We start from the raw sequence: 25,442 nt of genomic DNA on the forward strand, positions 1-25,442 counted from the left end.
TGGTGGATGTTCTCAGGATCGGGTATTTGATTCCGTTCGAGGTAACCCCGCCCCTGACAGATCAACCATTACCCCACGTCACTTATGCCCACAAATCTCAGAAGGCCACTATTCTGCAGGACGAAGTGAAGAAGATGATGGAAAAAGGAGCTGTGCAACAAGTATGCAGTCCGACAAAAGGCTTCTACAGCAGAATTTTCCTGGTACCCAAAGCCAACTGGGAGTGGAGGACAGTAATAGACCTGTCAACGCTGAATCTGTTTATAAGGGAAAACCAGTTTCAAGATGGAAACTCCGTAAACGGTTCTACAAGCAGTCAGAATCGAGACTTTATGCTGACAGTCGATCTAAAGGACGCATACTTTCAGATACCAGTCCATCAGTCTTCAAGGAAATTTTTTCCTCCGCGTTGCAGTCTTGCAGGGAAAGCTTTCGAATTCAAGGTCCTGTGCTTCGGATTGACAATGTCTCCTCAAGTTTTTACAAGAGTGTCACCCTCGTGTCGGCGTGGGCGCATGCTCAGGGGATCAGGCTAATAAGATATCTGGACGATTGGCTGGTGATAGCAAAGTCCAGGGAGAATTACTCAGGGACAGGGCGGCCCTCCTGCAGCTTTGTCACAGCCTAGGTATTGTGGTGAATCAGCAGAAGTCGCAGTTGGATCCAAGTCAACGTTTTGGAATATCTGGGAATGGTGATAGACACAACAAGCCAAAGTATTCCCGACAGACCAAAGAGTAGAGAAATGCAAACAAGTGGTGAATGCCTTTCTGGGAAAGCAGACACAGCCAGCAAGACAGTGGCAGGTGGTGCTGGGAATCCTAACCTCCCTGGAGAAGCTAGTACCACAAGGAAAGGCTACACCTTCGGTCCCCTACAATGGAGGATGAAGGAGTTTTGGTCACCAACAGTATATCAACCGTACGAGCAAATTCCCTTGTCGGCAGAAGTGAGGAAAGACTTGCTGTGGTAGGTGAACGACGACAATCTGACAGTGGGTGTCCCCCTTCAACAATCCTCCCCAGACCTCTTGCTGTTCTCGGATGCGTCACTAGAAGGCTGGGGAGCCCCATATGGAGGAGTTGATGGTGTCAGCAAAATGGAGTTGCAAGGACAGAGAAACTCCATATAAACGTGCTGGAGTTGAAAGCAGCTTTCTGGCTCTACAAGAATTCAGGGAGAGAGTAAAGGGACACTCAGTGGTATTGATGTCAGACAACACCACAGTAGTAGCTTATATAAACAAGCAAGGAGGCCTAGTTTCTCGGCAGTTACATGTGATGACAGTTCAACTTCACCAGTGGGCTATAGAGAACCTGGTAGACATCAAGGCCAGGTATCCTCCTGGAAAAAGAAACATAGTGGCCGACAAGTGGAGCCGCAGGGATCAGATTCTGGGAACGGAGTGGTCCCTACACCAACAGGTAGTGGACAGGATGCTCATGTTTGTGGGAAGGACCGATCATAGACCTATTCGCAACCAGGTACAACAAAAAGTTGGAAGTGTAACTTGTTCAGTAGTCCGGACGCAGAGGCAGTAGCAGAAGATGCGCTACAACACCCTTGGGACAATCTGGACGTATACGCATTTCCTCCATTTTGTCTAATCCGTCAGGTTCTGAACAGGGTAATGCGGTCTCAGAACCTCAAGATGACCCTGGTAGCTCCGTTATGGCCGAAAGCAGAGTGGTTTCCAGACCTGCTGGAACTCCTAGTAGATGTGCCAAGAGAGTTACCTCCATGGAGCAACCTTCTGTGTCAGCCTCACATGGAGAGGTACCACCAGTCGGTGAAGTCCCTATCGCTTCACGGGTGGAGACTGTCAAGTATCTCCTCCGAGAGCGAGGGTTTTCGCAGAAAGCAGCAACTCAGATGGCAGGTAATATCAAGAAAATCATCTGCGACAGTATACCAAGGAAAGTGGTCAGCATACTGTGATTGGTGTCGTAGAGGGAACGTGTCTCCACTCGGTACCACTATTCGCAGTTAGCAGACTTTCTGATATATCTCAGAACAGAAAAACATATGTCTGTATCTGCAGTGAAGGGGTACAGGGCGGCTCTCAGCCTCAGTCTTACGAATGAAAGGAGTGGACATATCGTCTTCATGGGGAGTTGGCCATGCTGATGAGGAGCCTTTAAGAACAGTCATTGCCACCAAAGGAGCTAAAAGCCCCAGATTGGGATCTGACCAAGGTACTGAGTAGTCTGACAAAACCCCCCTACGAACCACTAAGGGAGTCCACGGATAGGAGCCTGACCCTGAAGACAGTCTTCATTATTGGCCCTGGCTTCAACCAAAAGGGTGGGGGAGCTACATGGCCTCTCATATCCTTAAAAGCACTCGAGAGGTTGGAGATCAATGGTATGTGAGTTTGTCCCCAGAATTCGTGGCCAAGACCCAAAATCCAACAATAGTAGACGCAGATTCGACTCCTTTACCATACCTTCCTTGGCAGACTTTGTAGACAACGACAAAGCTGAGATGCTCCTGTGCCCCGTCAGGGCACTAAGGGAGTACTTAAAGAGAACAAGGCACCTCAGGCCGGGGTGCCAGAGGTTGTTCGTAAGTACAGGACGGAACAAGAAGGAAGTGTCCAAGAATACAATATCATTTTGGCTAAGGGAGACGATCAGAGATGCTTATACGGCAGAAGACAGAGGGTCAGATAGCCAGGTGGGAGCTAGAGCTCATGACATCAGGGGTGTGTGAGTGCTTCCCTGGCATTTAAGAAGAACATGTCTGTGGATAAGATTATGAAAGCTGGTGTGTGGAAGCGCCAAAACAACTTTCACCTCATTTTATTTGAAAGATGTTGCCCATAGATCCTTGGACAACTTTTCCTTGGGTCCAGTGGTGGCGGCCCAACAAGTGATATAGTTCATCCAGTGCCCCTGGCGGGTCAGTTTGCGTCTAGTCTAAGATGAAGGTATGAAAGTAGAATGAATGGGATGACTGGTCTTTTTTCTTTACTACTTTCTTCCTACTCCTTTAACTATGGGCAATATGAAGGAGAGTACCGTCATGTGCTGGAACGGACTAGATGCAGGTGAGATGGTCAGCCATACTGTGAAGCTATCTTAGCTGATGATATCTTTTCAGTAGCAACACACCCCTCTGGATAATAGGGAAAAGAGGGGTGAAGGTGGATCCAGTTGCAAGGGACAAGAGTAAAACATTAGAATGGTATCTACACCCAGTGGGAGAAACCAATAGATCCGCTTATATCTTTGGTCCTAGGTTCATTGTCCATTCTCTTAGAATTTCCCTATATATTCGGAAATGGATAAGGTGGCAAACTCCCAGTCAGTTGTAGAGACTTACCTCCCTCCAATAGTAAGTCTATCCTAATGTTAAGACCGAAGGTTTGTTTCGTGTATGAACAAATACCAAATTTTGTAACAATATTTGTCTTTTTCATAACTAACAAACTGAGGTCTTAACAGTTAAAGGCCCACCTCGAACCACCCTCTAGCAGTCTAAACTGGGTTAGAAATATAACTGATGGGTCACAGGTAGCCGTGGGCATTCTGGGTATACATACCCCGTGACCTGGTATAGATGCCATTAGTCCCTGGATCTCACAAGTGTAATTTTAATTCTACCGGTTTCCAGCTTGGCGCTAGTAAATCCTAATGTTAAGACCTCAGGTTTGTTAGTTATGAAAAATACAAATTAGTTACAAATTTGGTATTTTGAACCCAACTAAGGAATGTTAAATTTTGTGAATATAAAAAAATACCCACAGTGGCATGACAAACGATCAGTCAAGTGTTAATAATGTTTTTTCTTCATGATAAAGAATTACTTTTTTTCCTTTTTTAAGTTTTATTTTTTTCAGTAATTATCAAAATTTTAATTATGTCTGAAGTGATTTTCACACAATTTTCAAGTATTTATTCATTGCGTATGTGATCTGTTAAAGAAAAATGGTGTTTCAGTGGCATGATAATGATCAAGTAATAAGTACGTATGTTTTTCTTCTTGAGTAGAGACTGGTTTCTTTGTTTACCTGTTTTTTAGTTTTAATTTTTCAGTAAATATCAAAATGTTATAATTGAAGTAATTTTCACACATTTTCAAGTATTTATTAATTGTTTATGTGACCTGTTAAAGAAAAATGGTTATCAGTGGCATGATAATGATGCAGTGATAAGTAAAAATTTGTATGTTTTTCTTCACATTTGTGTGTGTGATCTTCACACATTTGTCAAATAGTATACTAGTGATTGCATATCAAATAGTATACTAGTGATTGCGTATGTGATCTATTAAAGAAAAATGGTGTTTTATTTCGAGTTTGCTAACATGTAAAGATCAAGTTATTAGTTATAATACTGTCAGTTCATCACTTTGTATCATTTCACCTAATATATAAATGTTTTAAATTTCTATTACATCGTTGTTTTAGCTTGAATGTATTAGAGAAATGAGATAATGATAGATTAATAGCATAATTCTGGCACAAAATTGCACTATATTTGGCATAAATTCTTGCTTGGACCGACTAGCATAATTTAGCAAAACAGTTGGTAACACTGGTGACGCCACTCAGCATTGTTTTAAGTCCGCAGCTATTGTTTACAAACATTCAAACATGTGTCGAGTCTCGTACACCTTGCGCGCATTTCGTTTGCTTTTTTGGTGGTATCAACTGTATACGCAGTTACCTTTTGATTCATCATGGGTCCCAACATTACTACTGGCTATCTATGTTCAAACCTTTTGCTATCGTTAATCTCTGAAATAATGGAAAAGTGTTTACATGGCATCTCGCATTTTCCTTCTTCAAAATGTTTCCATCATTTCCAACTCCAAAATAAACCTAAAGTTTCGTCTATCCTCTCCTCTGCGTGAAAGCGATGAGTGAAAAAAAGATTTAATCAAGCACCCTTGCGTGATTTTTTTTCAAGTGTAGACCTATTCTAAAACCATGCTCACGCTTGAGGAGCGCATTTCAGTAGCAAATGCAATACGTATTTAAGTGTTAGGTTTGGAGTGAAGGCAATGTTACGTACGTAGGTTACATGTGCGGTTCGGTAGCGAATGCAATCTTTAAGCTTCGTTAAGCTTGCCGGTAAAGAAGAGGTTAGCCATAGCTTAAATCAGAGAAGCCACTATGCCATATTAAGTGCGTAGTAATTAAGAAATTAAGACGAATCTTTTATGTCGTACTGTAATACATCAATGTTTATGTGTAAGATTTGGTAGTGAAACCAGTTACATATGTAATATGTTCGGTTCGGTAGCAACGCAATCTAAGCTTTTTAAGCTTGCCAGTAAAGAAGAGGTTAGCCTTAGCTTAACTCAGAAGTCACTACGGTATACATTAATTATAGAAATTAAGTAGATTCTTTTATGTCTACTGTAAAAATACGTCATTGTTTACATGTGAGATTTGGTAGTGAAACCACTGTTACATACGTAATGTGTGCCGTTCGGTAGCGAACGCAATCTTAAGCTTTGTTAAGCTTGCTGGTAAAGGGGAGGTTAGCCTTAGCTTAAATCAGAGAAGCCGCTATGGTATAGAATAATTATAGAAATTAAGACTATTCTTTTATGTCTACTGTAAAAAGACGTCAATGTTTACGTATGAGATCTGGTAGTGACACAGTTTACATATGTAACGTGTGCACAGTAACGAACGCAATCTGTATGCTTGGTTTATAAGCGTCCTCGTAAAAAAGAGGTTAGCTTGATATTAAACTCAAGAGATGCTGGTACATAATGGTATAGTAATTATAGAAATTAAGAAGATTCTTTTACTTATATGTACGTATATATGTACCATGCAGTACCATAATAATTGTCAAAGTCCAATAAGCTTGAAACCAGCCCTGATATTGGACAATTTGCTGTAAAAGATGCACCTTTTTTATAAGGACATGTATGAAACAAAATCGTTAGTATCATAACATTTACTGAAAGATAATTTTCAAGCGATTTTGTATACAGTATTGCAGTCAACTCCGTATAAGATTTACCTTAAATTAATATTGAATGTAAACTTTTCTAGGCTTATAGCGACGATATGGTTTGTTTACTACCTTAAGTCCTGCTATAAACCACCAGGGCTGTGCTATGGTTTGTTTACATCCTTAAATGCCGACTTACTGTAGGCAAATTTTCGTAAATTTTTGATAAATATAAATTGGGTTTAATTTTAATAGTTTATTAATTTACTGTAATAATTAGACTTGCTTTTCAATGTTTTTATTATGTTAGCAACACGTTTTATGCCTACCCACTACACTACGTTCTACTTACTATTTACTTAGGTAGCCTATGGCGCTTGGTCAACAATCAGTTGGACGCAGGCCAGTTTTCTTTTATACTTTATATTATACATTTAAAATTATAAATATACGTTTAACATAATATTTATTTAACTTTTAACTTATTTAGTTGTAATTTACATGTAATGTATTTTATAAAAAGGCAAGGTTAGGGTAATAACTGATGGTCAAGAACGGATTAATCCATTTTCAGTTATTTCTTATGGGAAAACTTGATTCAGTTCTCGAAATAATCGAATTTCGACGCTCCTCCTGGAACGAATTAGCGTTGAGAACCGAGGCTCTACTCTATATGGATACATGTTGCATCTCATACATTTTGATAATAATACTAAAGTATTTCATTTGGTAATGAGTTCTCAACCTTTTTAGTTTGCAGATACTGTACAGTCCATTATATATACATTTCCTTCATTAAATACTGAATTGTTTAAATTGGTTCTTAAGGAACCTGACTTTCTCAGCCAGTGTTTTAGCCTTCCTAAATATAAGTTGATTGATGGACTCAAAGATACAGAGAAAGGGATGCAAGAAGATTGCTTGGGTACCTCTCTCCACTCAGTCGTTCCAGTGTCTGCAAGAGGAAGTGATGATGGGAGAAAGGGAGCTGTAGAGCAGTAGCACCTCCGTCGAGGATTTTTTTTTTTTTTTTTTTTACAGCCATATTTTCCTTGCTCCGAAGGCCAATGGTGAATGGAGGATGGTTATAGATCTGTCAACTTTGAATCTGTTTGTCAGGAAGATGAATTCAGAATGGAGACCCCCAAGGACAGTTCTAACAGTGATCAGGGACAGGGATGTTATGCTGACAATAGACTTGAAGGATGCTTACTTCCAGATTCCAATCCATCATTCTTCCTGGAAATTTCTGTTTCAGTCTTGCAGAGAAAGTATTTCAATTCAGAGTTCTGTGTTTTGGATGTCATCATCATCTCAAGTGTTTATGAGAGTATTCACTCTCGTGTCAACATGGGCTCATGCTCATGGGATCAGGTTATTGAGGTACCTGGATGATGGGCTGGTAATAACAAGGTTCCGAGAAGAGAAAAAGTTGCTTCGAGACAGAGACTTCTCCAGTTTTGTTCCAGCTTAGGCATTATGATAAATCAGGAGAAGTCAAATTTGGATCCCAGTCAGAAGATTGTGTATTTAGGGATGATTCTAGACACAATAAAGGCCAAAGCTTTTCCATCATATCAATGGGTAGGAAAATACAAGGAAGTTGTGAATATCTTTCTGGCAAGGGAAACACAACCAGCAAAGCAGTGGCAGGTAGTTCTGGGAATTCTAAATTCTCTAGTGAAGCTGGTTCCTCCCAGAAGCTTACACCATCTGTCTTTACAATGGAGGATGAAGGAAATTTAGTCACCCAGAGTAGGTCATCCCTACGAGCAGATCCCACTGTTGTCAGAGGTTAGAAAAAATCTACTGTGGTGGTTGGACGACAATAATCTGACAGTTAAGGTACCCCTGCATCAACCCTCTCCAGATCTTCTTTTCTCGGATGCGTCAGTCAAAGGCTGGAGGATCTGATGATTTCAGGGAAGTGGAGTCAATAGGACAGACACTCCATATAAACATATTGGAACCAAAAGCAGCATTCCTAACACTGCAGGAGTTTCAGGAGAGGGTAAAGGGACACTCAGTAATGTTAATGTTGAACAACACTACAGTAGTGGCATATGTAAACAAACAGGGAGGCCTAGTATCTCGTCAACTACATATGACAGTTCAACTACTTCAGTGGGCTGTAGAGAACATGATAGATATCAGGACCAGAATAGATACATCTGGAAAAAGGAATGTAATAGCAGATATGTTGTGCTGCTTGAACCAGATCCTGGAAGTGGCGGACAGAATGATAGTATTGTGGGAAAGACCAGTGATAGATCTGTTCTCAACAAGATACAGCAAAAAATTGGAGATAGATTGTTCAGTAGTCCCAGACACAGAAGCAGCAGCAGAGGATGCTCTACAGCATATATGGGACAATCTGGACGTATATGCTTTTACTCTTGTGTTTGATCCATCAGGTTTCGAACAAGGTGATGCGGTCACGAAATCTCACGATGACCCTTGTGGCTCCCTTGTGGCCAAAGGTGAATGGTTTCCTGATGTTACCCCTGCTAGTAGAAGTTCGGAGAGAACTGCTGCCCTGGCACAACCTAGTATGCCAACCCTATGTGGAGAGGTACCACCAATCAGTACAATCCCTATCTCTTCCCGGGTGAAAACTTCAATTATCTCCACCCTGTTTTTCTCAAAAAGCAGCATCACAGGTGACAGGATATATCAGAAAGTCATCGACGTGTATACAGGCGGCCTGCGGTCAGTGGCACAATCACTTAGCGTCAAATCGGTTTTACGGCTGTCGTCAAAAATATTAATTAAAAATAAGGTATTTTAAGGTATTTTTACGGTACAATTTTCGGTTAACAGAGCCACAGGTGCCGTTATGTCTAATTAGTACATACATTTGTAGAAATACCGTTCAGACCATAAAGGTTATGCAAATAATATTAAACATTTTTATTGAGAGTTATTACATAGGTATCAGGGTAAACTATATGCCCATGACGCTGTTCTATGCTGCCACCTGCTGCTCTTCCAAAAATATAGTTAAAAAAGTGCAAATTTAGCAATTGATGTGTCAATTTATAAATGGTCATGCTTTTATGTTTAAAATGTGTATGAAAATATATTATGTAAAGTGTATTTTTATTTCTGTACATAAATATATGGTACAAAGGCAGCTTTTCGTGTTCGTTCTTGTCCACCGCTGCCTGCTGCTCTTCCGAAAATATTGAGTTAAAAAAGTGGAAATTTAGCGATCGATGTGTCGATTTTATAAATGTTCATGCTTTTATGTTTAAAATGTGTATGAAAATATATTACGTAAAGGGTATTTTTATTTTTGTACATAATTATGATATAAATTAAGGGAGCTTTTGTAACTGCCCTCCACATTATCAGAGGATGATTTTTCATGTTCGTTCTTTTCCGCCACTGTCCCGAAAAAAAGTTATTTACAAAGACTTCACGTGGTTATATTTTATTAATTTGGGAGCTAATTATAATTCATATTTAAAATTAAACTTCAACTTTTTGTTATAAGTTTTCATGCTTAATGTGTATGGTTTTTTTTTCTCCCCATAAATATGATGCAATGGCAGTACATATGTCCATTTGAAGTCATTGTAGTAGCCCTTCACATGATGAAGAGAATAGGTTGTTCAGTCGTGCCCGACTAATAAAATTTTAATTTATATTATTGAATCACAATTTTATAAAATAAGTTATATTTTACAATTGTTGCATAAATTGGTTTTAAAAGACGAAACTCGCATATACATTCAATTTTGTAACACTGCAAATTTTTTTCTCCATGGGATAGAAGTACAAAATATAACTATGCAAGTCTGTCAATTTTTTGCTTTGTTACATGAGCAAAAAATTGAGGTACGACCGCGCAAGCTCGAGATGCTGTTGCTCCGTAGGTGGCATAGTGATGAAAATTAAGATAAGCACAGAGGAAAAAGTAAATACATATGCATCTTTTCCATAAACCTTTTAAAAAGTTATACATTACCTCAATGTATCCAATAATATTGTATGTATCCTCATATTATTGTATTATAAAATACTACTAACATAGCGGTCAATGTTTTGGTTTGGAAATCAGATGATGGTGAGTACGAGTTCGTTTCTCCATATTTAACGCAATTCTGAACAAATTTTCTTGCTTCTGGTTAGCATAAACAAATATCTAGTAGATACTTGACTTATATGAGACAAGGTCATTTTTCCTTATACGACGTGTTTTTAGGTGGAAATTTGACTTCAATATGTCTCGTTGTGATTGTGAACAAACATTTTTTTTTTTAACGAATTACCTTGGCGGCGTGTTTATTGAGTAAAACAATTATGTGATTCCGTTCGCAATTTTACTTTATATCATCGTAATACGAAGTTTACGTTATTTATCTTTTATCGTCGTGAAACCAACATAAAATGTGTTCTTCAAGCACAGTAGTTTTGATTAATATGATTTAATCTCAGTTATTTTATCTGCGGTTGTGTTTGATGACATACGTTTACTGGAGTTTTATCCTTGTTGCCGATGTATGATAATGGTCATTAGCAGCTTGAACAGTTTTCTCAGCTTCAGCTATAACTAGGTTTAAATTTAACAGTATATTTCCCTACTGATCTTTGATCTATAGTGAATAAAGTTATTACATTAAAATATCTCAGTCTTATTCTACATAACATCACTTATAACAACTACAGTAATTGTTTACTATAGTACGATGGTTGAAATACAAGCCAAATGGATGTTGTTATCCAATTCAGTTGTACTTAGAAAAAAAAAGTTGTTTCTTGTTCGGTTTTCATGGATATACACGTTTATGCAACGAGTATAACGTTAAAACAATACTTTCATCCTTCTCTTTTGCTGTTTTTGGACTTATTTAGATAGAAGATGGCATAAAGTTAGGCTATTGTAATTTGGTCTCTCGTAAAATCGAATTATCGTAAGACGAATTATCAAAACTTGAACACTATAGCTACCTGTACACTGTATAAAACCTTATTATATCTCTACATACTCTGGACACACAAAGGATTAAAAGTAGACTTTTTTCACTTTACAGTATTTATAATCATATAATGTACTGTACAGTATATTCTATAGTAGTACTATACTGCATAAATATAATTTTACTTATTGTGTCATTGTGGAATTACGGTGCCGTTTGACAGGTCTAGGGCACTGTTAACTGGTCTATAACTGATTCACTTAAGGTAGATTCTCGGATGAGCCTTATTCTTACGAGATGTTTGTTTGGTGGCCGCCGATTGGCTGGTACCGGGAGGTAGGCAGCTCCCAGCCAATCAGCGGCCGCCAAACTAACGTCTCGTAGGCATAGGGATCACCCAAGAATCTACCTTAAGTGAACCAGTTATAGTACTCTGAAAGAAGGTGTGCGGCAGCTGTATACTTTAAAATCGCTTAGCGTCGGAAATCGCTCTGCGTCACCAGCCAGGAACGAAACCCTGCCGCTAACCGAGGGCCACCTGTACCAGGGAAAGTGGTGTGTCTACTGCGATTGGGTACATAGATGGAGTATTTCTCCACTTGGAACTTCTATTCAATAAATAGTGGATGTTTTGATCTACCGTAGAACAGAAAAATCCTTTCTGTGTCAGCCATAAAGTTGTATACGGCTGCACTAGCTCTAGTCTTATGGATGAAAGATGTAGATATTTCGTCTTCATGGCAAATATCTATGTTAATGAAGAGTTTGAGCTGTCGTGTTCACCTAGAGTACTAAAATCTCCCAACTGGAATTTAACCATGGTATTGTCTAGCCTTACTAAGGCTCCCTATGAACCATTGTGACTAGCCACTGATAGAAGCTTGACTCTAAAAGCAGTTTTTTTGTTGCCTCTAGCATCTACCAAATGGGTAGGGGAACTACATGGATTGTCAGATGAAGTAAAACATTCCAGAGGTTGTTAATCTCTGAGTTTATACCAGAATTTGTGGTTAAGACACAGAATCCATCAGTTGCAGATGACAGATTTATCTCCTTTTCTATACTTTTTTTGGGAGACTTTGCAGATAATGACCCTGAAGAAATGTTGTTATGCCCTGTCTGGGTGCTGCATGCTTATCTAAAAAGAACTCATCATCTCAGACCTAGATGTCAGAGGCTTTTTGTTAGCACAGGCCGGGTCAAGAAGGAAGTGTCCAAGAATACAATAATGCTTTGGTTAAGAGAAACAATCAGGAATGCATATTTGGCAAAATCTGAAAGGTGAGAGCAAGAGTGCATGACATCAAGGATCTGAGCTCTTCTTTGGGATTCAAGAGGAATATGTCTGTTGAGAGAATTTTGAAAGCTGGTGTTTGATTACATCAAACCACTTTCACTTCCTTTTACTGGAAGAATGTTGCCTATAGGTCCTTGGGCACTGTTTCCTTGGATCCGGTGATGGCTTTTCAATAAGATGAAGGTATGAAAGTAGAATGAATGACATGACTGACTGGTCTCTTTTCTTGCCTGTTTTCTATCTACTTCTTTACCTACAGGCAGTAAAAGAAGAATACTACCATCATAAGCTGGAACAGACTGGATACAGGTGAGTGAGACAGCCATGCTGTTAGAGTGATGAGTAATGTATGATACTTTTCAGTAGCAACACAAACCTCTCTGTAGCAAAGAGAGGAGTGATAACAAACCCACATAAAAAGATATGTTGGTTTGTAATGAAAACAGATGGCTTTCCATCTTCTGCAGATGCAATGAACTAAGTCATTGTATGGAACACCCAGATTTAGAAATCTAAAGATACTCATATACTATCATAGGTTTTGAGGTTAAGGTCAGGTTTAGAGGTTAAAGTCAATTGTCTTAGAATATATATTATTTGGAAATTGACTAAAGTTGACAAACTCCCAGTCAGTTTATAATACTTTTCTGGGCTCAGCTCGTGTCGCTGCGCAAAATATCCTTTAATCTATTATTTCTAGGGTAAATGTACTAACACATATCAGAGAATAAATAAATAAAGAAAAAAGGTCAGTATAACTGACTCGCTCACCCTCCAGAGGGTGTCGGTATGAACACTATGGCGAGTGAGACCACTACCACGAGCCAAATGCCAATAGAATTCTCCCACTACAAAATCCCTCCAAGAGGAGAGCCGACCCACAGAGTGGGCAGCAACTACTACTACTACTCCATCCCATTGCATGCTGAACGACTGCTGCGCCTCTGGTGGCCATCCTTTTCAGTTAGCGCACACGATTCACACGTGCCCTTTTTTATTTTTCTCGTGTTTTTTTGTGCCCTTTTCTTTGGATTTATTTACCATGGAGCGTGCAGCCATCGCAGCAGCTAAGTTTAAAGTACTCAGTTGTTTATTTGCCTATTTGGTTTTTTCAGGCCCTGAGCCCGTTATTTGCCGTTTTTTAGGTATAAATACGAACTCTAGGTCGGAAGCTGGCAGCATGGGTTCTGCCTCGTGGTGGGTTCGTTCTTGGTCGCCCATACCCAGAACATCCCCTTACTTAAGTACGCTCTATTTCTATTATCCGCTTTGTTTAGGGTACGGTTTCTACACGGTTTTGTCATGCATGCATGTCTTTTACCTTATGTAGGCTCCTTCCATCCAGACCCTAGCCACGGCTCTTAGTATCGGCCTCGGCTAGCTTTGAGTGGTGACTTGCCCTTCGGGTTAGTCGTACACTCCTGGATTTTTTCTCCTACTATGTTGTTTTCTTTCTTTCATTATTATTCATTTGATTTATTTATATGATATTTGTTTAGGTTAGTTAGGCGTCTGCTTGCTTAGCCTAGGTTATGGCCCATAGGGCCTATATGCTACCGCTCTTCAGTTCGGTTGCTTCCCGATAGCATCTCTGATCAGTTGGTTATGTTTCTAGGCTTAGTTGTCTTTTGTTTGGTTCTTACCGCCCCGTGGTCACTACGTGATCACGAGGCAGCCAGACGCCTGTCCAGTCACCTTCCCCCCCTCCCGCTCTTTCTATAGAGGTCTGGGGGGGGTGGGTCGGTCTGCCCATGCTCGCTCCGCATACCCTGACCTGCCTCCCTTTCTCCCCCCAGGCGGAGGGAGTAGAGGGACGGGACAGACCCAGACTGGACTCGACCTCTCCGGCTTCTCAGTCCGGCCGGATGGTAAGGTGGGGGGGGATCTGGCCTTTCCCCCTCCTCCGTTGCTACCCCGTCGCTCCGTTACTAGCCCGAGTCTGTATGTCCTCTCGCTCTTTCCCACCTTACTAGGGCTCCTTTACCACCGGAGACCTGGCATCCAGCGGAAAGGTGCTAGTCCACCCAGCAGGGTGGACCGGAGCATACAGTTGGTCCCTTCTAACCACTCCGTCTCGCTGAGTTACAACACTCCGCCACGCACGGGACTTAGTCCGGTACGTTCGAGTTTTTAGGTTTAAGATCTTTTATTAAACTAGTAAGTTTATCTTCAGTACCTTAACCACCCCCCCCCCCCCTCCCTTACCTGTCTCACCGAATCGTCTCCGGGGTTATAGCCTATTCAGGCAATAAGGGAGGGGTTATGCCCAAATTTTTTCCGAGCTCCGGCATGCAACGGAGTTCTTTCTGTCCTTTAGCCTGTAAGTGATAGTCTTTAAGATACTCATGTGTCTTTCACTTACAGACCACCAAACTGTGAGCATCCGGGATGCGCCGCCACACTTCAGGACCCAGGTGGACACGAAGTTTGCCGGTCCCCATGCTCCATGCGCGACTCCGCACGGGGACATCCAGGTCTGGTACCACGAGACGTGTACCATCTGTTACGATCTGGTGAGCCAGACTTCTTAAGAACGAGGGTAAGTATTCCAACTCCGGTAACTGGTCCTCATTTGTTATAGTGCTTAAGTTTTTACATTAATCACCCTAACTTAAGATAAAATTCAGGGGGTCTTATAGCCCCTATAAAATTTTAAGTTAAGCTTTAAATTGGTTTTAGTTTTAAGTTATTCTTAAAATCTAATCAATACCCTCTCTTCCAGGCTCCGGCTGTGAGGGATACCGCACTGGCAACCCTGCGGGCCTGGGTCGGCGGTTTTGGGAAGAACGCCGCCAAGGGTATGCCCTACATCCTTGAGAAGAGGTTGGCGGTACTAATCTTCCCCGGAGGCAAGGCTACAGGCTACGTCGACCCAGCAGAGGCGGCCCCGACTATCGCTTTCATCCAGCAACAGCTGGCTGCCTCGTTGACGGACCAAGGCCAGGACATCTCCTCGGAAGTCGCGACGCTTGATATCAATGTGGAACCTATGGTAGGTGTAGACGACCTGTTGGTCGAGGTAGGTACGTTGGACACCCAAGGGATGCCCTTGGGTGCAACTGGTTCTTCTAAACCCCTGCAAAACCTCTCCATCCTTCCAAGGCTTTACAGGTAATGAACTGTATACTTCTCCTGACGCTTCAGTTAGACCCAAGGTCAAGGGTCAAGGCATGTGAAAACCTTGACGAAGACGTCGTCGTCGTCTAAGAAGACGGCTTCGGCGTCATCTTCTTCTCGTAAGTCTCCGGCTGGAAAAACCCCGGAGCAGAGAGATCTAAAGCTTCTGGGTCCGGCTCTAAGTCCTCGAGGAGTAGATCTTCCAGGGAGAGATCTCACACTCCAGCGGAGTCGTTCAGTTCCGCTACCCTTGGTTCCGATTCAGAGCCACCCTTCCACCTCCGCAGCAGCTCCGGCTTTGGACTCCAACGCTGTTCTGTTACAACAAGTGGGCGATCTGGTTGGGTCTCTGAAAATAGCATGGAACAAATGATCTCTCGGTTGTCTCAGGACAACATTATAGCCGGAGGACTGAGCAAGTCCTCTAGCCTCTCCTCCACCTTTCAACACAGGTGGAGCCCAGCTACCCCCGTATGACTCTCTACCTCCGTTCTCAATGAACAACCCTTGGAGAGTAAGCCGTCAGCGTTCATACGCCCCCTTCCAGGACGGGCTTATCTCTATCCCGGAATGTGGAACTCGGAGGATTGAGGACTTCGAGTTCTACCCGGAAGACCTTCAGCCTCCGTTCATCGGCTACGCCAGGCTCACCGCCTCAGCATGACTCGGGATGATAAAGTACCAAAGGAGACAGTCCTCTATTCACGTGACCAGGCTCAGAGAGAATGGCTCAGGTGTCTAGAGGACATGGATTGTTCCAACACGAAAATCCAACCTTTTTAAGAGTCCGTTACGATCTTTTACGATGGAAGAGAGTACCCCGCTCCCTTTCTTGACAAAGATCGCGACAACTACTATTCCAGCAGCCCAGAAGGGGGATTCCATGCCTCAACTGAAGGAAGCAGATCCTACATCTCCTTTACTTCCTTCAGCCGGTGAAATTGTGGGAGATTTACCTAACACCTTCTCAGCTGGCAAAACTCAAACCAGACTGTGCTATGGAGCAGTTTGGTGAGAAGCTACCTAGGCTTCCAGATAGCCTTATTCAGGCAGAATTCGTGCCAAGTCACGGTTAGCCAGGTCTATTAATTCCATGGCTATGACCGAGGTGGCTACCATTGCCATTGGGGCTCGGAGCCACTCTTCAAGCTTCTTACCAAATCTTTGACTCAAACGGTGCAGTCGGATTTAATGTTTGAGTTCGCCACTGCCAGGACGGATTGTAGGAAAAACTGTCCACAAGAAGCGACCCAATTCGACACGAGCCGAAAAGTTGCTTACGTCAAGCATCTGGGGAGCAGACCTCTTCCCAGAAGCGATGGTGAAGGAGGTTCAGTCAGAGGCTACGAGACTGAACCAGAGCCTTAAGACCGTTGGGGTCCTTACGGCCAAAAGACGACAGGATCAAGCCGGTAAGGGTAAGGCTCAAAGGAAACCTAGACGTTTCCAGCCCTACCAGAAGAAGCAGCCACGCTTTTCTCAGCAAGTTCCGGCTGTTCCCTTAGTGCAAACAGCCAACCTTCCACCTCAAAGGCTCAGTCGCAGCCGATTTATGTTATCTCCCCTCAGCCTCAGCACCCTCCACCTCTTACGCCCTCTCTCCAGCCTACAACCAGGTCTTCGAGGGTCAAGCTTCACAGAAGTATGACCGCTCGGGTAAGGGAGGCAGAGGTAAGCGATCCTTTCGTGGGAGAGGATCGGGAGGTCCCTTTAATAGGGAAAACATTTCAGGGGAGGCCAGAGAGGCTACCAGAACCAATGAGGAACTTCAGGTAGGAGGGAGGCTGTTTCACTTTCGCCACCGGTGGAACTTCAGCAAGTGGGCTCAGAGCATTGTGTCAAAAGGCCTGGGTTGGAGCTGGTTAGCGAACCCACCCCCATCCAGACCTTTCCCCGCCAACTTCCTTCCAAGGAATTGACGGAGTATGCGGGGAGGATCTCCTTCAGAAAGGAGCTATAGCGAGAGTCACGGTTAAAATTTCAAGGACGCTTGTTCAGCGTGCCAAAGAAAGGCTCACAAAAAAGAAGGGTAATCTTAGACTTGTCCCGCTTAAACTTAGCCATTCGCTGCGACAAGTTCAAGATGCTCACGATCTCGCAGGTGCGGACCTTACTTCCCCGTGGGGCCGTCACCACCTCTATCGATCTTACCGACGCTTAACTATCAATATCCCTATTGCAAGACACTTCCGTCCGTATCTGTGGGCTTCAAGATAGGAGACCAGACATTCTCCTTCAAGGTAGTTCCTTTCGGGCTCAACGTAGCACCAGGGTGTTACGAAGCTGCGGAAGTAGTAGTTCAACAACTAAGATCGCAAGGGGTTTATGGTAGTAGCGTATCTCGACGATTGTTGATCTGGGCTTCAACAGTCGAGGAATGCAACAGAGCAACACTGAAAGTGATTCAGTTCTGGAATATCTAGGCTTCAAGATAAACAGGACCAAGTCAAGACTCACTCCAGAGTCAAACTTTCAGTGGCTAGGCATTCAATGGAATCTATCCTCCCATACTCTGTCGATTCCATCAACCAAGAGGAAGGAAATAGCGAGTCAGTCAAGCAATTCTGAGTCACAAACTGGCGTCAAGAAGAACTCAGGAAAGGATCCTGGGTTCACTCCAGTTTGCATCAGTGACGAACATCCTAATGAAAGCCAAACTGAAAGACCTAACCAGAATCTGGCGCTCACGAGCAAATGTCAGGTCCAGGGACAAATTATCCTCAGTCCCTCTGATTCTAAAGAATCGACTCGGCCGTGGGCGAAAGTCAAGAACTTGTCGTGTCAGTGCCCCTTCAGTTTCCTCCACAGGGATCACCATCCACACGGACGCTTCATTAAGCGGTTGGGGAGGATATTCCCAGTTCAAGAAAGTTCAAGGAACGTGGTCACCTCAGTTCCGTCAGTTCCATAAAACGTACTGGAAGCAATGGCAGTGTTCTTGACTCTAAAAAGGTTACGTCCGCCAAAGTGCTCCCACATAAAGCTAGTCCTGGACAGCGCAGTGTAGTAATTGTATAAACAGAGGAGGCTCCAAATCACGTCATCTAAATCATGTCATGGTAGCCATCTTCTCCCTGGCGGACAAGTTCAGTTGGCATCTCTCCTCCACTCATATAGCTGGAGTGAGGAACGTCATAGCAGATGCTCTATCCCGATCAGTACCTCTAGAGTCGGAATGGTCACTGGAACAACAGTTCGTTCCAATGGATTCTTCAGAGAGTTCCAGGTCTACAGGTGGATCTCTTCGCATCTCAAGCGAACCACAAACTCCTTCCCCCCATGTTATGTGGCCCCCAACCTGGACCCTCTGGCCTATGCCACGGACCGCCCTGGCTCTAGACTGGAACAACTGGGAGAAGATTTATGTCTTTCCTCCAGTGAATCTTCTCATGAAGGTGTTAAACAAACTCACGACATTCAAGGGTCAAGTGTCTCTAGTAGCCCCAGACTGGCCGAAGAGCAATTGGTACCCTCTAATTCTGGAAACTGGGAACCTGGGAACCCTCGAATTACGGAACTGGGTCTTCGCCCTCTTCGGATTCCCAATCCCAATCCCGGCTCTCCCCAGTCAGTACAAACGAAGACTGTGTTCGCTTCCTCAGGGATTCTCAAAACCCTAACTTTATGGATTTTCATGAAGTTTGCAGCAAAAAGGGATGCGAATATTGACCCGCAAAATATTCTCTTCTTGGAATCCGATAAAAGGGATTCAACTTTGAGACAGTATGATGCTGCTGTCAAAAAGTTAGCAACCTTCCTGAGAGAATCAGATATTAGGATCATGACAATCAATTCAGCTATATCCTTTTTCAGATCCTTATTTGAAAAGGCTTAGCAGCTAGCACGATTACGACAAACAAGTCAGCCTTGAAAAAGATTTTCAATTTGGTTTCAACATAGACTTGACAGATTCCTACTTCTCGTCTATTCCCAAGGCGTGTGCTAGACTTAGAGACCTTCTGTAAGGCCTACGTCAGTATCATGGTTCTTAAACGATGTTCTAAAGCTGGCTTCAGAAACCAATAATTTTTTAACACATGCTACTTTATTAATGCTCTTAAGAAAAACTCTATTTTTATTAAGCTTGGCCTCAGGAGCTAGATTTCAGAACTGTCGGCTTTATCCAGAGATCCGGATCATATCCAGTTCCTTCCCACAGGGGAAGTGCTACTTTCTCGGAACGTAGCTTTATAGCTAAGAATGAAGATCCTTTGATGAGGTGGGAACCATGGAAGGTTTCTTACCCCTTCCACAAGATGTATCTCTTTGCCCAGTTTCAACCTTACGAGCCTTTCTGTCTAGGACCTCCTCATCCTCATCGGGTCCTCTCTTTAAGAGAGTGGTACTTTATCTATTAAAGGCATCAGGCAACAATCCTGTACTTCATTAAACAAGCCAATCCTGACTCTTTCCCAAAAGCACATGATGTCAGGGCAGTAGCCACCTCAATTAACTATTTCCAACATATGAACTTCGATGAGTTGAAAAAAGTATACTGGATGGAAATCGCCGACAGTTGTTCAACGTCATTACTTAAAGTCCTTGGAAGCTCTGAAATTTCACAGCAGTAGCAGCGGGTAACATAGTTTCCCCTGACTCCGCCTAATCTTTAGTAGAAGAACCAGTCCTCCTTTCTACCTGCCTCACCCAACAGTTCGTCTTATTCCTGCCTTGTTCATCTACGGTCACCTTGTGTCTTAGCTGCTTTGATGATGATGTAGTGGGTGTCCCTTATTTTTTTGCTAGGGGCACTCACAATTGATTAATGGATTTTGATCTCTTGGATGTCAGTTTTTTTTGATTCCTTATTTTTATGCTTAGGCGGGGATACATCTTATTTGTAATGGTTACGGGTTTTGTATATTAAGTTATATACATTCCTTTATATATTATTATTGTTGAGTTTGTTTTGTTCAACTTATTATGTTAATTGCTCTGGATTTCTGATACATAGCTTTACACAGATACCATTTTTGTACATATATGCCTTATTACCCCTGTATATATGTAAATACCTTAAGTTAAGAAATATATTAGAATTAAGTGTAATTTAAGCAATATTTCTATTTTGTATCATTGTGTATATGTATCCTTATTAGCAATTATATTCTTTCAATTTTATTTTACCTTTTATTTGAGACCTTCTTTTATTTTATTAATTTTGTTTACAATCTTGTGCTATTCTCTGGTACGATTTTCGCGCAGCGACACGAGCTGAGCCCAGAAAAGGGATTTTGACGTAAGGAAAAATCTATTTCTGGCGATTGGCTCGTGTCGCCAGCGAAATCCCGCCCTACCCATCCCATCGCCCAAGATTGTCCTGCTAACTTCAGGATGGCCACAGAGGCGCAGCAGTCGGCAGCATGGGATGGAGTAGTAGTAGTAGTTGCTGCCCACTCTGTGGGTCGGCTCTCCTCTTGGAGGGATTTTGTAGTGGGAGAATTCTATTGGCATTTGGCTCGTGGTAGTGGTCTCACTCGCCATAGTGTTCATACCGACACCCTCTTGGAGGGTGAGCGAGTCAGTTATACTGACCTTTTTCTTTATTTATTTATTCTCTGGTATGTGTTAGTACATTTACCCTAGAAATAATAGATTAAAGGATATTTCGCCTGGCAACACACGAGGCCAATCGCCCAGAAATAGAGTTTTTCCTTACGTCAAAAATCCCTTCCTTATCCTCCCACCAGTGAGTAAATGTATCCTAAGGTTAAGACAAAGGTTTGTATTTTATATGAACAAATGGCAAATTTTTTAATAAATTTGTGCTATTCATTACTAACAAACCTGAGATCTTAATATAAAGGCCCACCTAGAACCACCCCTCTAACAGGTAAGGCATTGTGGGAGATCCCACAGACCTCTTGATCAAGCACAGATACCAATAGTTCCTTGCGTACACAATTTTTTATTAATTTTACTGGTTTTCCAGCTGGCACTGGAAGATTTCCTAATGTTAAGACCTCAGGTTTGTTTGTTATGAAAAATACAAATTGATAAAAAATATGTCATTTTGCAAAGGTCAGCATCATAAACATGCAGCATTTTCATTCTATTCTCTCATGGATAAATCGCCAAGTCTTTTATGGGGCAGATTATCACAGCATGGAATATCGATTCCTTACATAAGGGGAGACTTTGTTTTTTTTTTTTTTTTTTTTTTTTTTTTTTTCTCTCTCTCTCTCTCTCTCTCTCTCATCTCTCTCTCTCTCTCTCTCTCTCTCTCTCTCTCTCTCTCTCTCTCTCTCTCCTCCTACATGAAGATACAAGCCATTCTTTTTCTTGAGCTTGAGAGCTTGATTCTTACCAATGGCATGGGATCATTCCATCTTGCCAGTGAGTTTTTGATTGTGCATAAATGCAGTGAAAAAGAGAACACTTTTATGATGGTTGACCATTGAAAGGAAATCTGTGTTCTTTAATTTCTTTATAGTACATTAATGCTATTTTGGGAATGTCATGAGGTACAGTGTCTGTATCTTTATATTACACTTATTCTTGCAGAAACTGTTTAGCCATGAAACTCAATTTAATTCATATTCTTCTATCTAAATACTGTGTACCTGCTGTTATATCCTTCTCTTGGGTTATGCAGTCTATCTTAGTTGTCACCCTTATAATAAAAAGGGGGTTAATACCATCAGTCTATTTTCCCCTCTCTTCTTTCTTTTCCTATAATGATTAAGAATTGTCTTAGCAAAGTGAGACATCTGGCAACATACAAAACACCCTGGTTTCACATTCTGTCAGTCACCCAAGTTTCATATGCTGTTACTGGAAGGTGCAGAATGCAGGTTACTCTTATGTAAGATGTAAGTTATTCTTACATGGTAGATAACACTTCTACAGAATAACTTTTTTATATCTAATCACTTGTACTCTGTGACAACCTCTAGCAAAATGGAAAAAGTGGTCTGTATGTAACAAAATATAATTGTTTTCTTATGATTAATTTTCTCTTTCTATATTCTTATGTATATTTACCTTATAGTAACACTTGCAAATTTACTATATTGTATGTATATGAGTATTTCAACCATGTAATTTGTTACAGTATATTAATGCGTATTAATAGTATATTACAAATAAGAATAAGGTCTTAAAATACATATCATGTTACCTTAATCTCTTGTTATGAAATGTGATAAATTGGATAGGATACATATTCAATTTTAAAAAGGTATATTTTCGTACCTCATAGGTTGGTGACACAGTTTTCCCAATCATATGCAAGCATGCAGAACCCATGGTATTTACCATTACTGATGACCAGATGATTGAGGGAATGAAGCTCATATTTGAACGCATTAAGGTAAAATCTCTGGAAAATCTTACTTAATTTTCTTTCTGGAGCTATAATATAGTTGAAATTAATAAACTGACAAATGTAACTAAGCACAAACTCTCAGAAAAATCTGAGGATTTAATATGGTCAGAGAATTTCACTAAATAAGTTAAGTCAGTATCTTTAAAGTTTGATTATGTCCGATTACTTATAAGTTTATTTTAGCTACACAGTCATATAGTTTATTCATATGTTGCATCAGTGAACAGTAAAAGTTTATCTTTCAAATTGCAGATGATAGTTATCATTTCCAAAACAAAGAATGAACAATTTATATTTTATCTACTTGCCTTTAAAGAAGGTAGTCGACAGCTTTAAAGAAAATAGACAGTGCTGAGTATAGTAAACAAACTCTCTCTCTCTCTCTCTCTCTCTCTCTCTCTCTCTCTCTCTCTCTCTCTCTCTCTCTCTCTCTCTCTCTCTCATCTCTCTCTCTCCTCTTCTTCTATCTCTTCTTTTTCCCTCTTCCCCCTTTATTGGAGTTTAAAATATTGTTGCAATTATTTGCAAACCCTCTCTCTCTCTCTCTACTCTCTCTCTCTCTCATCTCTCTCTCTCTCTCTCTCTCTCTCTCTCTCTCTCTCTCTATTGGAGTTTAAATATTGTTGCAATTATTTGCAAACTCATAACTGGGCCTTCTCAGTTTTAGTTCCAGTAACATAGGAATGCAAAGATAGACAGAAATTGATCCATTTGATATAAATTTGTCTTGAGTTGAATTACAGCCTATCAGTGTAGTTTGAATGCAGTTTTTTAAAGAATTTATTGAAAGAATGAACTAATTTATTAAATTTAATATCAAACCTTTAATTGTTATATAACAAAGAGTGAAGATACATCAAAACACTGCATCCCTTTACCAAATATTGGAAGAGGTGTATCATATATGCTCATCACAGATATACTTGCAAATAGAGAAGTGTATTACAGAAGAAGACAACATTGTTTTAGATAAATTCCCCAGTAGTGTAAATTTTGGATAGGGGTTTGGCGTGGCCCACATCCCCGTACTCTTTTCTCCCATGGTAGTTGAGGATGCCCTAAATAGTTAGGGAGTATTAAACCCTTTTGTTAATTTTGTTGAACAATAATTGTATAAAAAAAATTTGTTCAAGTTATGTTGAATTAGCCTAACTGTGTTAGCCAAAATTTGGTCTGAAGCAGACTAGCCCCTTGAGAGAGACAACAGGTGGTTGTTTCTTCGTGTGCTAAGCTTACTTGCATAAGAGCCAAGACCAAAAACATCACTGGCCATGTAACTAATAATGCTGAGTAATGCAATTGCAAAATTGAACTTGTAATTCAAAAAAGTATTTAACTAACAAGTGTTTAGTAGTATTTTTTTTATCTTGGTTTTGTAATGTGAACTACTGTAGACTCATGAAGGCTCTACTTATTATGCACTAGCTGATTCCAGTTGTTTGTCCTCTTTTTCACATAGATTTTACTTTCCTTACATAGTTGGGATTTTCAGCTGTCAGTCCATTCTGTGGAAAGATTGATCATGTCAAACTACAAATTTCTTTTATTATATATAGTATTCTATTATGCTAAAAAAAATCACAGTAGATGCACATGACTTCATGATATAAGCGAATAAAACGGGAAAAATAATAGACAGAAATTTTAACTGAGCTCTTTCTGTTATAAGGATACTGTGTGAAATTCCCCTGAATTGCCAATTTGGATAACCTCTCTAAAGTGCTTAGGAGACTGCTATTATCACTCCTGCTGTTAGGTATACGTGTATTTGGCCTTCTGGCTGTGAGTTTTATAAGATTATCCTGCATATAGTAGTATAGGCAAACAAATGTGATGTTCTTTATGGTACCACAGAGTAGATAAAAAGTGAATTGTTTATTTGTTCTGGAATATAAATTTAAGACAAGTTGCAAAGGATAAGAGTGGGACATACGATTAAATTTCATCTCTAAGTCCTTTATTTCTTTGCAGTTCTCTGAGATAAGATCTGTTACAAGAACAAGAAGGTAATATTGGTTAATAATGAATATAGTATTAAACTCAACCTTACCACATCACAAATTTTTTTGGGTTGTTGTTAGCCCTGCTGCAAGGTTCACTGCACATCTGTAAATATCTGTAGAATGTCCAGATATAAACTATTAATGAATCTCCATGAAGCATGATACGAGATCATTACAATTTAAGGGTACAATAGGCTTGACTTATTCCCAAAATACTTCTGAAAGTTTACTTTTAAATAACCTTTCTACCATTGTACTCTGCATATTCTTCCCATACCTGTTGTCAGCTTTTTAAAGAATTTCATGGATCTCGTTTCCATGTAGCTTGCTACTGAGCCTATTATTTGATGTCCCATGTAGCATTGGTAAAAATGAGTTATTGGAAATGATTGCCTTAATAAAAGGAAAAAAACTGGGGCTAAAAGTGATATTAAATTTTGAAAACTTCATCAAAGAAAGGTTATAGAAAAGTAAGAAGTGGTGTTTGACACTTTTGACGGTAATTTTTACCCAATGATGTATCATGCATGCGGCTCTTATATGTATTTATGTGTTTATGGTGTGAATATTAATTCTCTCTCTCTCTCCCCATCAGGTTGTTGTAGAACCAGCGGCTGGAGCTGGGGTTTATGCTGCCGTTAACTGTTTGGAGAGCATTGTACCACCACTCCAGAAAGTTGGAGTTATCCTTTGTGGTGGAAATGTTGACCCAGATGCCCTTCCATGGAGCACCTGAACACTGGAGGATTGAGACTTGCCAAACATTTAGTTTGCAGTGTAAGATGTACACTTGAGTCAGAAGGCAGTGAAATAGAAAAAATTCATATTTTCATTATGCCATTTATTTTAAAAAAATATATT

At 40.8% G+C, this 25,442-nt stretch overlaps 1 protein-coding gene across 1 annotated transcript in view; it reads left to right on the top strand.

Moving 5' to 3' along the window:
• LOC135218004 (probable serine racemase) overlaps window positions 1–25,442 on the top strand; it is a 176,070-nt gene that overhangs the window by 150,510 nt on the left and 118 nt on the right. Inside the window, 2 exon segments of the mRNA XM_064254149.1 lie at window positions 22,453–22,563; window positions 25,177–25,442. The exon segment at window positions 25,177–25,442 is cut by the window's right edge and continues 118 nt beyond it. Coding sequence (XP_064110219.1) covers window positions 22,453–22,563; window positions 25,177–25,317 — 252 coding nt within the window. The 3' untranslated portion in view covers window positions 25,318–25,442.

The sequence above is a fragment of the Macrobrachium nipponense genome, chromosome 9 (assembly GCF_015104395.2).
Source record: "Macrobrachium nipponense isolate FS-2020 chromosome 9, ASM1510439v2, whole genome shotgun sequence".
NCBI lineage: Eukaryota > Metazoa > Arthropoda > Malacostraca > Decapoda > Palaemonidae > Macrobrachium > Macrobrachium nipponense.